General features: G+C 64.3%; 7 protein-coding genes across 7 annotated transcripts; 2 read left to right on the forward strand and 5 right to left on the reverse strand.

Annotated features, from left to right (window-relative positions):
- Positions 1 to 264: 264 nt before the first annotated feature.
- On the forward strand, positions 265 to 1,805 carry EAF3 (Eaf3p; the record flags this gene model as incomplete). Its single annotated transcript, XM_076645742.1, has 9 exons — positions 265 to 302; positions 376 to 445; positions 516 to 607; positions 719 to 956; positions 1,027 to 1,128; positions 1,190 to 1,278; positions 1,342 to 1,514; positions 1,578 to 1,662; positions 1,721 to 1,805. 9 exons carry the CDS (start codon positions 265 to 267, stop codon positions 1,803 to 1,805), a joined length of 972 nt encoding a protein of 323 aa, XP_076508612.1.
- A 118-nt stretch (positions 1,806 to 1,923) lies between these two features.
- Positions 1,924 to 2,693, reverse strand: JCM10292_004408 (ER membrane protein complex subunit 8/9 family protein; the record flags this gene model as incomplete). The annotated part of the gene is made up of 4 exons (XM_076645743.1): positions 1,924 to 2,130; positions 2,189 to 2,230; positions 2,289 to 2,435; positions 2,496 to 2,693. The coding sequence occupies 4 exons, from the start codon at positions 2,691 to 2,693 to the stop codon at positions 1,924 to 1,926; spliced, it is 594 nt and encodes a 197-aa protein (XP_076508613.1).
- A 296-nt stretch (positions 2,694 to 2,989) lies between these two features.
- Positions 2,990 to 4,386, reverse strand: JCM10292_004409 (uncharacterized protein; the record flags this gene model as incomplete). Its single annotated transcript, XM_076645744.1, has 5 exons — positions 2,990 to 3,059; positions 3,123 to 3,231; positions 3,306 to 3,975; positions 4,033 to 4,110; positions 4,372 to 4,386. The coding sequence occupies 5 exons, from the start codon at positions 4,384 to 4,386 to the stop codon at positions 2,990 to 2,992; spliced, it is 942 nt and encodes a 313-aa protein (XP_076508614.1).
- Positions 4,387 to 4,663: 277 nt separating this feature from the next.
- On the reverse strand, positions 4,664 to 6,395 carry JCM10292_004410 (uncharacterized protein; the record flags this gene model as incomplete). Its single annotated transcript, XM_076645745.1, has 8 exons — positions 4,664 to 4,793; positions 4,849 to 4,904; positions 4,960 to 5,085; positions 5,139 to 5,252; positions 5,313 to 5,531; positions 5,591 to 5,762; positions 5,924 to 6,087; positions 6,177 to 6,395. The coding sequence occupies 8 exons, from the start codon at positions 6,393 to 6,395 to the stop codon at positions 4,664 to 4,666; spliced, it is 1,200 nt and encodes a 399-aa protein (XP_076508615.1).
- Positions 6,396 to 6,628: 233 nt separating this feature from the next.
- Positions 6,629 to 8,307, reverse strand: JCM10292_004411 (uncharacterized protein; the record flags this gene model as incomplete). The annotated part of the gene is made up of 2 exons (XM_076645746.1): positions 6,629 to 7,597; positions 7,654 to 8,307. 2 exons carry the CDS (start codon positions 8,305 to 8,307, stop codon positions 6,629 to 6,631), a joined length of 1,623 nt encoding a protein of 540 aa, XP_076508616.1.
- Positions 8,308 to 9,885: 1,578 nt separating this feature from the next.
- On the forward strand, positions 9,886 to 11,073 carry JCM10292_004412 (60S ribosomal protein L23; the record flags this gene model as incomplete). The annotated part of the gene is made up of 7 exons (XM_076645747.1): positions 9,886 to 10,002; positions 10,067 to 10,127; positions 10,255 to 10,259; positions 10,346 to 10,481; positions 10,645 to 10,655; positions 10,786 to 10,878; positions 11,071 to 11,073. 7 exons carry the CDS (start codon positions 9,886 to 9,888, stop codon positions 11,071 to 11,073), a joined length of 426 nt encoding a protein of 141 aa, XP_076508617.1.
- Positions 11,074 to 11,357: 284 nt separating this feature from the next.
- JCM10292_004413 (uncharacterized protein) lies at positions 11,358 to 12,595 on the reverse strand (the record flags this gene model as incomplete). The annotated part of the gene is made up of 6 exons (XM_076645748.1): positions 11,358 to 11,432; positions 11,501 to 11,869; positions 11,931 to 12,041; positions 12,099 to 12,271; positions 12,328 to 12,463; positions 12,527 to 12,595. 6 exons carry the CDS (start codon positions 12,593 to 12,595, stop codon positions 11,358 to 11,360), a joined length of 933 nt encoding a protein of 310 aa, XP_076508618.1.
- Between the last annotated feature and the right edge of the window lie 276 nt (positions 12,596 to 12,871).

Raw genomic sequence — 12,871 nt, forward strand, 5'->3', positions numbered from 1 at the left:
GCAACCGGCTTTCGCAGTTGGCCATCGTCGAGGGGAGGCAAGCCGACACCGCAACACGCGCCGGGCGCTTTCTCGGTCGCGCGGTCCGCTCTTGAAAAGGACTTGGCAGTGCATCGCCAGGAAGAAAGCGCGCTCTCGGAGAGTCGAGGCGCGGTCGTTGCCGGGCTCGTCGCGCCCTTGCTTCCGCTCGTCTCGCGCGTCGCCGCTCCGCCCACTCGCTGCCCAGAGCTTGTCCAGTCCGGGAAGGGCGCCGACTGAGCCACCATGTACGACGCGCACTCCTGGCCTGCACGCATCCGCGCGTCTCCCTGCTGACCCTCGTCGCGTTCGCGCCCATCTCTCCGCCCCGTTCCCGGTCTCCCTCGAGCCGCGCAGGCCAAAGCTGTCGTATGCCGAGAACGAGAAGGTGCTGTGCTTCCACGGCCCGCTCATGTACGAAGCAAAGGTGCGTCTCTCGCCTCCCCATCCGCGACGAAACGAGCGCTCACCCGATGGTATTGTCGCTCGCCGCGCAGATCCTCAAGGCCGAGCTGTGGCAGAAGGGGAGCAAGACGAACGGCGCGGTCGGGCCGCATTACTTTGTGCACTACAAGGGCTGGAAGCAGACGTGCGTTCCGGTCTCTCTTCCTCCCGCGCGGCGGCTCGCGCAGAGCCAGTCCGTTGCTGCTGGCGACGCGCTTTTCCACACGCACGCTGACACGCGCTCGTCCGCGCGCAGCTGGGACGAGTGGGTCCCCGAGGAGCGCCTCTGCAAGTACAACGAAGAGGGCATCCGCAAGCAGAAGCTCCTGATCGAGGCGCAGCGCGCGCGCGACGCCGCCGAGCGCGAGGCGCAAAAGGCCGAGAACGACGCGAAGATGCGCGCGCAGGGCGGCGCGGTCGGCGCGCCTGGGCCGTCGGCGGGAGGCGCGAGGGGGACGGGGAGGGGCGCAAAGAGGGGTCGTGAGGGAGAGGGGGTGCGCCGGTCTCTCGTTACATAACACGATGCCCGTCATTCCCGTACTGATGTTCCTCGCGTATTGGCAGGAGGACGAATACATGAAGCGACCGGAGGTCAAGATCGCGATTCCGGACAACCTCAAGGTGCAGCTCGTCGACGACTGGGAGGCGATCACCAAGAATCAGCAGGTGCGGACTCGGGCGCATCTATCTCGGCCTGCGCAGCGAACTCTTACCCACTGCCCCGCAGCTTGTTCCGCTACCTCGAGTCCCGAACGTCGATGTGATCCTCGACGAGTGGCTGATCTACCTGCAGAACGAAGAGGAGGACAAGAAGCGGTGTGTCCTGTGCACTGCACTGTCTCTGATTGACACGGTTTGCTGAGGCCGCCATCTACGCAGCATTGCGGTCGAGGTCGCGGCAGGACTCGGGCTCTACTTCAACAAGGCGCTTGGGAACAACCTGTTGTACCGGTTCGAGCGCGGGCAGTATCAGGAGCAGTTCAAGAAGCTGCAGGGAACCGACAAGCAGGTCAGCTCGATCTACGGCGGCGAGCACCTCTTGCGGTTATTCGGTGCGCCTTCCCCACCGCTTCCGTCACGCCGCAAACTCTTCGCTGACACGCATAGATACGCAGTCAACCTTCCCGAGCTTCTCGCGCACACCTCGCTTGACCCGGAGTCCATGTCGGTCCTCAAGGACAATATCCAGCAGTTCCTCCAGTGCGTTGTTTCGAGCCGTCCCTGCGAGCGCGTGACACTGACCGCATGCGCCGTGCAGGTGGATGGACCTGAACCGAAAAGTGCTCTTTGTTCCCGAGTACATTGGGACAAGCTCGGGGTACCAGAACAACAACCGTGGTTGAACCGCGCCCCACCTCTGCTTAGCGACCTCTTCGTCAGCCGTCTCTTGTAGTCTCTTTCCCCCCTTGTTCTGTACAACAGCGTCGTTCACCTCACAAACATCAACACGTGGATCCGGTTCTACAGCGAAACGCCCGCGTTCCGCAACCAATCGACCCGCACGTCCTCGAGGTGCTCGTCAAAGTCGCCAAGCGCAGCATGCCGCCCCGCGCGGACCTGCTCGAGCGCTTTTTGCGGCGCTGAGGTGTCCGAGAGGGTGAGCTTTGCCGAGGCGAGGGAGGCGGGTTGCCAGGATGTGCTGGACTTGGAGGACGAGGGCAGGTGGGGCTGCAGGAGAGGAAACGCGTGAGCGGAAGCTTGCGAGCGCGTGAAAGCTGTGACGAACGATGATGGCGGGCTCGTTCGTTGCGAGCTTTTCGTTGTCAACCTGCACGAGCGCGTGTCAGCTCGTCAGGCTCGAGATAGCGCGGCAAACGGGAACGCACGACGAGGACGAGCGCTTCGGGTCGCTGCGAGCGGATGGCGTCTGCGACCTTTTGCACGGAATGGGGCACGCCGAGGTCTCCTAGCCGCTCGTTTGCTACGTACACGCCCAGGAAGACAACCTGCTGCTGCTTGGCGAATACATCGGCCTGTTCGTCGCGGGTGAGGGGTCAGCCTCGCTCCTCGTCAACAGCGGGAGAAGGGCGTACGAGCTGCAGGCCGGCTTCCATCGCAGGGCTGAGATCCGTCCAGTGGTGCAGCAGCGGGATCGCATCGCTGACGGTGCACTGCCCGGTGCTCTTGTCGTCGACGGTGCCGAGGAGCAGCCCCACGCAGGTCGACGCTGGGTACTTGGCCGCGTGCAGCACGATCTTGAGGTACGCCAGCGGAGCGAGCGAGTACGGCATCCTGGCTAGTAAGGGGGGAGCGGGACGCGGATACGGACAAGCGGTGCCTTCGCGGTGATGAGCGAAGCTGGCTTCGTCCACGCCGTCGTTCGCCGCCAGGAAGTGCGCTGGAGCTTGCTTGGGTCTCTTTCGTTTCCAAGACGAGCTGCTAGCTGCTGGTTCGCCCTTCTCAGGCTCGTCTCGCTCGCCTTCGGTCTTCCTCCTCGAAGGATGGCTGCGAGAACGGCGCCCTCGCGCAAACCCTCTATGGACTGGAGTCACGCATTGCAGGTCTCCGATAGGGCACGAGCCTACGCTTAGTAGGCGGGAACGGCGACGCGCAGCTTGAAGTGCACGTGGATCTGCACCTTCCTTGTGAACTTGAAGCTGTCCCATGCGCCGCGCGTCAGTCGGGAGCGCCACAGGAATCACGCGCTTCTGGATACGCACATGAGGACCTGTACGCCGTCAGAGCGAGGACCAACGAGCCAGTTCGGGTTCTTGAGGATCGACTTCGGCTGCGGGAGGCCGTGGTTGCACACGAGCACGAGAGCGGGCTCTGCGAGTAATGCGTGACTTTCTATGATCAGTGGCCGGGCTTGGAGGGGACCAGAGGCCTGGCAGTCGACGCACTCCTGCTGTCGCCCGGGTTGGAGCGCTTGACGAGCTCGACAAACTCGGTGCAATACGTCTCCTTGATGTCGAGGTCGCCCGTGATCTCGAGGATCTTCTGGCGGACGGGCCAGAGGCCAAGCAGGCTCGCGAGCTCGTCGGCCGTCTGCGGCGGAGCGAGGTGGCCAAACTCGGCGTCGCGGGCGGCGAGCTCGCGGTCAGCCGGGTCCTCGAGACCGCCAATACCGCCGAGGCTACCCAGGCCACCGAGGGCGCCGGGCATGATGCTCTTGAAGACCTGCGGGGCAGGACTATCGCCAGTCGAACCGAGCCCACCCGCGCCCGACAGGAGGTCGACCGGGAGTCCGACTAGCGAGCTGCGGCGGTTGCGTCGCCCGTTACTGCCACCAGCTGTCAACCCCTCAAGGATGTGCGGCAGCTCTTCGGCGAGACCCGCAGCCGACTTGCGGCGAGCGCGGCCGTTATTGCCGCCGCTAAGCATGCTCTCGAGCGCGCCGAGGCCCATCGCCCTGCTCGGCGAGTAAACGATCGGCTCGCCGGCAGTCATGCTGTCGACCGGCATGAGGCGCTTGTCCTGATACATGAGCCCGCCCGACTTGCGGTCGTGGTCGCCCGTCATTTTGATTGGCTTGCCGTCCGGGCGCTTGAAGATGTCGTTGACAACCGTGTGCTGTTTCACATGTGCGCGAGTCAGCTGGTGGTGGAGCTGTGGCTCGCCGCTGCGCACCTTGTCGTCCGCGTGCGCGTTGAGCGTCTGCCGGTGCATGTAGCCATCCTTTTGAGGGGCGAGCTTGAACGCATGGATCTGCGGGACGACGAATCAGCCTTCGTTGTTTGAACGCTGAGTCGGTGTGCTCTGACTGGCCTCGGTGTGGCGGAAAGTGTCGCTGCGGTTCTGGTGGTCAAGCTGCTGTGCGGGATCCGTAATGCCGCGGCGGCGCAGCGACTGGAGAACCGTCGGGCTCTGGTAGACCTTATCGATAGTGGGGTCACCCTGTGGAGAACAGTAAATAAGTCTTCCCCGACTGAATAGGAGTCAGATGGTCAGTGGCCGGAGAGGACGCACCGAAAGCCAGGACATCGCGTGAGAGAGGAAGAGGAGTAGAGGTAGAGACTTGGGCTTCGAGCAGAAGAAGAAGCAGAAGAAGAAGCGAAGAACGAGCGAGGTGTACGCGGACTAGCGCAAAACAGGAGAACGCGGACCATCCGCGGGCGCACCCGCACTGCAACACGAGGCGATGCAGGCGAGCACATCTCGAAATCATTGCGAGTGTGTCTGGAGATTGCGAACTGAAGGCATAGCAGGGAGGAACAACAACATGCGGGAAGGAGCCGAGGAAGGCGAGGGCGAGACCAGCTCATGCAGGAGGCGGGTTGAAGAGGTTGAGGGGGTCCTCCACTCCATCTGGCAGAGGAAGCTTCGACTTCTTGAAGCGCGAATGGTCGAGCTGCGTCAGGTCGGGATGGTGGGCGACCTGGAGGAGGTACCTGCGGGAGAGACGGTTAGCTCGACGTATACTGACCAGGCTCGAATGACACGCACCTCGCGATGTAAAGGAGCTCCTTGTCCGTCGATACGTGATCGCGAGTGAGGGCGTCCTGCGAGCGGCCTTATGAGCCAGCGAAAGCGGTTCGAAGGCAGGAGTGAGCGTACACGGTACGCCTTGACCTTGAGTCCGTTTGCTGGCTGGAGGGCGAAGTTGCGACTCAGGTCGTCCACGTGGATCGTGTTCTGTGCCGTGTACTGTCCCTCGAAGCGAGCCCAGATGATGCCGAGCGGCTGCGATAGAGCCGATGAGCGAAATCAAGCGCAAAGAACGAACGCAAGCGTACCTTGACATGGTGCGACCACGGTTTGCCGTCACGCTCGCTATAGATCTGGAACATGGGCGTGTGGTCGATGGTCGTGACGACGTTGTACTCGCCCTTTTTGTTCGGGCCGATCATCTTGAGACGCAACGAGTCAATCGACGGGAAACGACCTGACCGATGAAGTGAAAAACGTACGTTGAGCTCGACGAGCTTCTGCTCGAGCCAGCGCCAGCTCGTTTGACTCCAGACGATGATATCGTAGTACGGCGAGATGAGGCGGAGGAAGTCGTGGAGGTACGGGCGCATGAACATCTCGGTCGGGAAGGCAAACGACTCGTTCTTCCAGGTGCTCGTGTCCAGAATGCAGCCATCGAGGTCAAGCACGACGAGCTTCTTGCCCGGACGAGGTTGCTTCTGCACTCCGAGTGAACGTGAGTTACGCTCGGCGTGAAGGAGGAGGGGCGCTAACGCACCATGATATTGAGCTCGAGCTTGTCCGCTGCCTCGACAAGCTTGCGGCGGTTGCGCACGGACTGCGCAGCCCAGTACGCCTTTTTGCGCGCCTCTTCGGTCGCATAGTCGATATCCCCGTCGTCCTTCTCCGTCGGGCCCACCGCTTTGGCCTCCTCGCCCTCTGGCGTGCCGCTGCGGGATTGGTGGCAAGGTGTCAGCCTCGTCGACCCTGGCGAAATAAACCAGGCTCGGCCGGCCGGGAGTGAGCGAAATCGACTGGGCTGCACGTCGCGACACAAGCGCTGCAGAGCATCACTATGCATCGCGACAAGCTGGCAGAGCGCAGCACTTACATCATCATGAACTCCTTGACCTTGCCGACGCTGTCTGCGCCGAGCCCCAGCTTGACCACCTCTTGCTCATCGCCGGGCAAGCGGCCCTTGACCAGCCCGACGAGCTTCTGGCGCTCGGGCGGGACGCTCGTGAGGCTCCAGAGCAAGTGCTTGAGGTCGCCGACCTGTGTGCGCACGCTGCGTCAGCGCGACAAGTGCTCGTCTGCGGCCCCACCTGCCCCTCGCGAGGAGGCAAGCGAGACGAGCAACGCACCGTGTCCGACTCGAGCACGCGCACGACCTGCTTCTTGCCCTTGAAATTCATCGTGAGCTCGAACGCGAGCTCGGTTGGGAGCTCGGCGGGCAGGTGCGCGGCCGCGAGGGCGTGCGCTCCCGCCGAATCGTCTGCCGGCGCAGCCGACGTGGACGCGACGGGCTGCGGGTCGAGCGTGCCTGCTGCTGCAATGGGCTGCTGCTGCTGTTCGCTCGCCATCTTGGGCCTCTTCTGAGCGAGTGAAGCGGGTGCAAGGGACGAGGTCAACCTCCGGATGTTGCGAGAAATGTCAACATTGCAGACTCCCGGGACAGCGAAAAGACTTGCGGAAAGGATGGCACTGCAATCTAGCACTAATAAAAACGACAGCGAATACAAGCATGGCAACAAAGAAGAGCATACACGAGACGACTTCCTCCCTCTCCTCTATACAGATCCACCTGTCCGCCGCCCTAACCCGCAACCTTCTTCCCCTCGCGCGCCTCGCCGCCCTCGTCCTCCCTCGCGCGCTTCTTCGACGTCCCACTCGGCGCCACCCCGCCCAGGATCTCCTTCGAGTCGGCCGCCGAAAAGTTGATGAACGAAATGGCGTCGCCGCCGCCGCCGCCCTTGCCCCTCCTCCCGCCGCGTCTCGCACCGACCGACGCGCGCTTCGCCATGGGCGTCGGCGTAGGCGGCGCGGGCCCCGCTGCGGAGGCGGACGAGGAGGTCGACATGGGTGTCGGGGGCGCTACGGGCGGCGCCGCGCGCCGCGGAGGAGTCGTCGCCGTCTGGTATGGTGCGGGCTCCTGCGGCGGAGGAGCTACGCGGAACGAAGGCGGATACTGAGACTGCGGCGGCGGGGCGTATGCGCGCTCGAGCAGCGCGGGCGGCTCGTACGCGTCGTACGAGGCGTGCTGCGCCGGCGGTGGGGCGTACGAGCCGGCGAGGCCAGAGCTGTACTGGCGCGGGATCATTGCGGGGTCGAGCGAAGACCCGCGACGCCGATCGAGCGAGACGGAGCGCGCCGGCTGCGCCGATTCGTACGTCGATCCGTAGGGGGCGAACTGGAACATGGCATCGGACTCGAAAGACGGGGTCGGCGGAGCCGATGCCGGGCGCTGCAGCTCGTACGCGAACTGGGCAGGCGCCAAGTAGCCGTTGGTCTGCGGAGCTGGCTGACCGTACGTCGAATCGGGCAGCAAAAACGGTTGCCCTTCAACCGGCGAAGGCTGATGGCCGACAGAGGGCGAGTCGGCGAATGCGCGATATTCGTCTTCGTCGAGGAGAACGCCCGAAACGTTGTATGTCGCACGATTCTGCCGTTGCGGTGGAGGAGGCGGCTGGACGGAGACGGCGGGTAGAGGGGGATGATAGGTACTCGTCGGAGAAAGCGCCGCCATTGCTTCAGGCCCGAGAATCTCGTTCATGTCGAGGAAGAACTGCGGGTCGAGCAGTCAGTACCGCCTTCAGCGCCGTTGATGCCGTCTGAACGTACCCTGCTGACCTCTTCCGCCGAAGCCGCCTGCTCAGCCGCATTTCCCGGCATCGTGTGCGAGTACGACATCGGCTGCGCCTCGAGCTCGACACCAAGCCCGCCCGAGTAGCTCCCGAACGCGCTCGCGCTCGTCGCGGGCCTCTGACCCTGCGGCGCGACGGGGAAGGCCGGCTGGGCCGACGCAACGCGCCGCCGCGCAGACGGCGGCGGAGTGCGCGGCGCCTGCGCCTGCGTCGGCGCATAGCTGTACTGATCGTGTGCGTACGCGGGTTTGCCCATTGCGGGCGAGCCGGTGAGATAGTCGGTGTGGGCTGGCGCGGGATGGACGGCGCCGGAGGGGTAGGACGGCGAGACGGGACTGGGCGGATAGGGCGACGAGGCATAGAGCGACGAGGGATTGAGCGGCGCCGGAGGCGGGTGCGTATTGAACCCCATGGCGCTGCGGACGCGGCGCACGCCGAAGCTGGGCGGGGGTGAGAGCGCCATGGGCTGGTGCTGCTGGTATGCTGCCGGGGACGGCTCGGCATGCTGCGGATAGGGGTAGTCGTTCGGAGAAGGTCCATAGTCGCTGTAGGCGGAGGTCGATGCGACTGGCTGGTACAGGTGATTGTTTCCGGGACCCGACCAGGTCGGCGGCGGAGCGGGATAGCTCATCGGCTTGGGCGACTTTCGCTGACTCGTGCACGTAGAGGACACTCGAAGAGGTGTGCGCTCGTGCTGGACAATCCAGCAGCTGGTGCGTGCGCGGAATGAGGAGGAGACGGAGGCGAGCGAGAGCAGCGGCCGTCGACACTCGAGCGCAGCCGACGTGCGGGAGCGAGGGACGCTGGGCAATCTAGTCAGCGTGACGCGGGATGTGAGCGCGCGTCGCAAAGTGCCCGAGGAGTCGCCGCGGCGGGGTTTGGAGCCCACTCGAGCCGAAGAGGGAAAGGGCGATGAGCGGAAGCAAGGCGAGCGACCGGAGCTAACGCGAGAACAGCAGAGCACGAAAGCACTTGCAGACAATGGCCCCCACACCGATGCCTGCGTTCCGTGGTAGCGCGCGGGGCATAATGAGGACGAGGAAACGGGAGGGAAGGCGGGACGACGACAAGGGCGCCATCTCTCTGCCCTGAGGCGGTCGCGCAAGTAACTTGCCTGGCGCCTTCCGCCTTTTAGTGCTTCCGCGAGGCACACAGCGCTGCGGCTCTCCCTCGTTGACGCCACGCCTCGCTTTCATTCTGTGCAACCGGCTGCGCGCCTCTCTCGCTCACCCGCGAAGGCTCGAACCGGGCTCGTAGCCTATCTGCTCTCACGGAGCAGTGTATTCCAAGTCTCTACCCGACCGCACGTGCTTGTCTGAGAGATGATGAGAAAGGGGGTCGTCCCCCTTGCCCGGAGAACGAGTCGAGTCCAGCTCTTGAACGAGGAAGTAGGAGAAAGACGGCAGTTCCAACACAGCGAGCGCAGGCTCAGAGGGCTGCCAGCTCAGCTCGCATTGTTGGCGAGCGGCAAACCAGCAGGCGTCCGAGACGGGCAAGCGCTGCTGGTATCAGCGAATGCTGCGCGAGAGGACGCCCCTCTTGCAGCTGTCGATCCACGTAGCATGTAGCAATACAGTCGACGTGGGCTGAATTCGCGCAGACGGTTGCAAGCGAGAAACAGGGTTGGGAGGAGAGGCCGCGCGAGGCGCACACGGCGGCCACGAGTCGTGCCGATGCGGGACAAGCGCGAGTGCAGATCTAGTGCGACGTCTGAGGCAGAAGAGGGCCGCACAGCGCCCCTGCGTCGCTGCAGAGGGCGGGAGCGGGGTGGGGAGAGGGCGAGCCGGGGGGCGGCGAGGGGATCGAGCTGGCGCCGGTCGCTCTTGCTCCTCGTCCTCGACCAACCCCTCAACGTGAGTGGCTGCTGCGGAGTGCTCAGACAGACCACCGTGCTCGCCCGCACTGCGCACCCGCGACCGCCCCGCTCAGAGCGCTCGAAGCGCCGCCGCGCCGTCCGCGCAAAAGCTGCCGACTGGGCGCACCTCGCAGCGCGCGGCGCACACGGCTGGAGGAGCGCAGGACGCGCGGCAGGACGGTGCAGATGCAGCTTGGACGGAGCACGGGGGCGGGCAGGGCCGGCTGGGAGACCGTACGCACCTCTCACGCCTCGCGGACCTCGTCGAGCTGACCTTCGCCGCGCTCGCATCCTCGTCTCTCCGCCCCACCGCCCCCTTGCGTCCGCCAGCTCCTTTCCCACTAACCGACAACAATGGCTGCTGGTCGTGGTCGCGGCGGTTCCGCCGGCAACAAGTTCCGCATGACGCTCGCCCTCCCCGTCGGCGCCGTCATGAACTGCGCCGACAACTCGGGCGCCAAGAACCTCTACGTGCGCCCCTGCCCCCGCCAACTTGCTCTGTCCTCTACAGTGTGTTGACCTGTGCAACCCGCAGGTCATTGCCGTCACCCGCACCGGTGCCCGCCTCAACCGCCTCCCCGCGGCTGCGTCCGGCGGTGCGTCCCCTTCCCTCGCTCCGTTCGGCTCGAAAGTCGGCTGACAGATCCCTATATCTCGACATTACCCGTCGCTGCCGTTTCTGGCCCTTCATCTGCCCGTCGTCGTCGTCAACCGCCCCCACAGACATGGTACGTCCTCCCGAGCCTCCAGAGTCTTCCAACGTCCTTTTGGGACCCCCCAGACGTCGCCAGACGCTTACAATTGATTGTATCAGGTCATGGCTACTGTCAAAAAAGGAAAGCCCGACCTCAGGAAGAAGGTGCACCCCGCCATCGTCGTCCGCCAGCGCAAGGCGTGGCGCCGCCGCGACGGTGTCTTCCTCTCGTTCGAGGACAACGCCGGTGTCATCGGTGCGTCTTTCTCTCTCAGGCGAGCGAGCTGGGGACGCGCTGGGTGTCGCAGGAAACGCTGGGCTGATCCTCGGTGCTTCCCGCTCTTTCGCGTCTACTACACGCTTTCCCGCCTCTTTCCGCCATTCCCATTGCTTCCCGGCGCATTGTACACTCTCCACAGTCAACCCCAAGGTACGGCTCGCCTTCTTCGAGTGATACGAGTCTTGGTGTGGCTCCGGCCTGGTGGCCCTTCCCGGCCCGCACCGAGCCTCTCCAAAATCCCCTCGCACTGTGCGCTGACCTGCTGCGTTCGCTTACACAGGGTGAGATGAAGGGTAGTGCGATTGCGGGCCCGGTTGCCAAGGAGTGCGCCGACCTCTGGCCGCGTATCGCCTCGAACGCCGGCACCGTCGTCGTGCGTCGTCTTTCCTCGTTCCTGCGCACCGTATCTTGGGGGTCAGGACGCTTGCTGACGGTCTCCTTGTCCTTCTACTGCTCCTCACGTCGTCCCCTCTACCGCCCATCGCGTTTCCGCCTCGCACCACCTCCCCTTTCTCCTCACCTTCCCTCATCCTCCTCGCGCCTCGTTTTTCGTCGGCACGCGCAGTAAACGGCTGTGTGGGCTCGAGAGGTGGTTCACGTGTGTACCCTGAGGTGGACCTTGCAAGAGGTTGTTCGCATGACCACCCTTGCCGTTTCTTGCGCGTCGCTCGCTTGCTTGCTTTGCGGAAATGCTGCGAACGAGAGCTGTTTGATGCGCGGCGCTGCTGTGGTCTTTCCCGACTTAGCAGAGAACAGACACGTGCAAAAGGTGCGAGAAGCGTGCGACGACGGGCAAGGCAAGGCAGTCGAGATGCGGAATCTGCGCGAGTTGCTGGCCACGCGCGGTCTAGTCTATGCGCGCGTAAACATCCACCCGTGCACCGTACTCCTGACCGCAAGGTCCCCTCCATCCTCAGGAAACGCCGGCTGTTTGCCCGAATGCAAAAGTGTCAGCACTCTCGGGAAACTGGCCAAGGACAAAGCGAGGTACGCACCCCCGCGTCCGGGTCCTCCCACACCTTGGTGACGCTCCACCCGTTCTCGCGCGCGAGCAAGAGGATCTGCAGGTCGGCGTCGACGAGCCAAGGGCGGTGATGCGAGAAGAAGCACAGGACGGCCGGAGTCGACAGCGTGGCTGGGTCCGACAGGTCGACGGGCGGTTGCGTCGGTGCTGCGCCGCTGGTCGAAGAGGCGGGAGATGGAGGGGTGGACGGGATGGAGAGGCACGAGAGGCAGGTGTTGAGGAGGGCGAGGTGTTGCGAGTGGTTGAAGACGAGGTCCGACAGGAGGATCAGGTCGAATTTGCGGCCGTCGGCGACGAGTGCTTCGAGTAGCGGATCGGGCGGCGTGCCCCATGTAAAGCCCTTGCGGTTTGAATACGTTCAGCATTGATGAGTGCACCCCGAAAGCTGGGAGACAACGCACCTTTGCGCACGCGTTGGCAACTGCGTCACTCCCGACAATGGAGATGTTCATCTCGACGTTCTTCTCGAGATTGCGCACGAGCGAGGCGTCGGGAAAGTCCGAGATGACGACCTGCCGGGCCAGAGCGTGAGCACCTCGTCTTTCGGAACCAGGGAAGCGGGGACGCACATCGCCTGCTCCCTCGAGCGCGGCCGTCAGACCGGGCAGCCCACCTCCTGCGCCGAGCTCGAGAACGGCCTTGCCCTTGCCCTTGCCACGCCCAGTCGGACCATGCAGAAGAGTCGGGGCGTGCAGCTCAAGGAAGCGCGAAAGGGCGATGGCGGCGGGGTAGAGAATGTGACCTGGGACGGGGCGGGTCAGCACGCCTACTGTGTAGGTTGACAGCTCGTGCACGCACCCCAGAGGGGATGTCCGGACACGAGGCCCACCTCGACATCCTGTGCGCCGACTCGCTCGCCGACTCCGCCGTACTTTCTGCGCTTGTAGCTGCGGACAGTCGGCGGCGGGGTAGCAGGGCGGAAACCCTCTGGCTCCTGCGGGTCAGCGTGGCCAGATCAGCGCGTGGTTGGCTTCATCGCGGCGAGAGAAGGGCGAACCTCGAAGGCGATGCCGAAACCTTCGTCGTCGGACGCGCTGGCCGGAGTTGATGCGCGGGACTTGGCCATGGCAGCTGTACGAGTCTGTTTCGCCCGTCTCTGGCTCTGCCGGTCGAGGGCGGCGGGTTCGGCACGGCCAAGTCGTCGTCGCTCCGCTCGAGGCTTCGTCTCTTTCGCGCAACCCTCGCCCACCTCTGCCAGTGCGTGGCTTGTGAGGGCCAGACAGGACTAGACTGACCACTCTCGACCGTGCAGTGGCAACCGCTCTCCTCCAGTGGGCAAAGTGCGTCGACCCGCTTCCCCTCTGCCTGCTCCACCTTGCCGGCGCTCTCCCGCGCCAGCACC

This window comes from Rhodotorula paludigena (genome assembly GCF_050403205.1).
Source record: "Rhodotorula paludigena JCM10292 DNA, Rt_paludigena_JCM10292v1_ctg2, whole genome shotgun sequence".
NCBI classification, from domain to species: Eukaryota; Fungi; Basidiomycota; class Microbotryomycetes; order Sporidiobolales; family Sporidiobolaceae; genus Rhodotorula; species Rhodotorula paludigena.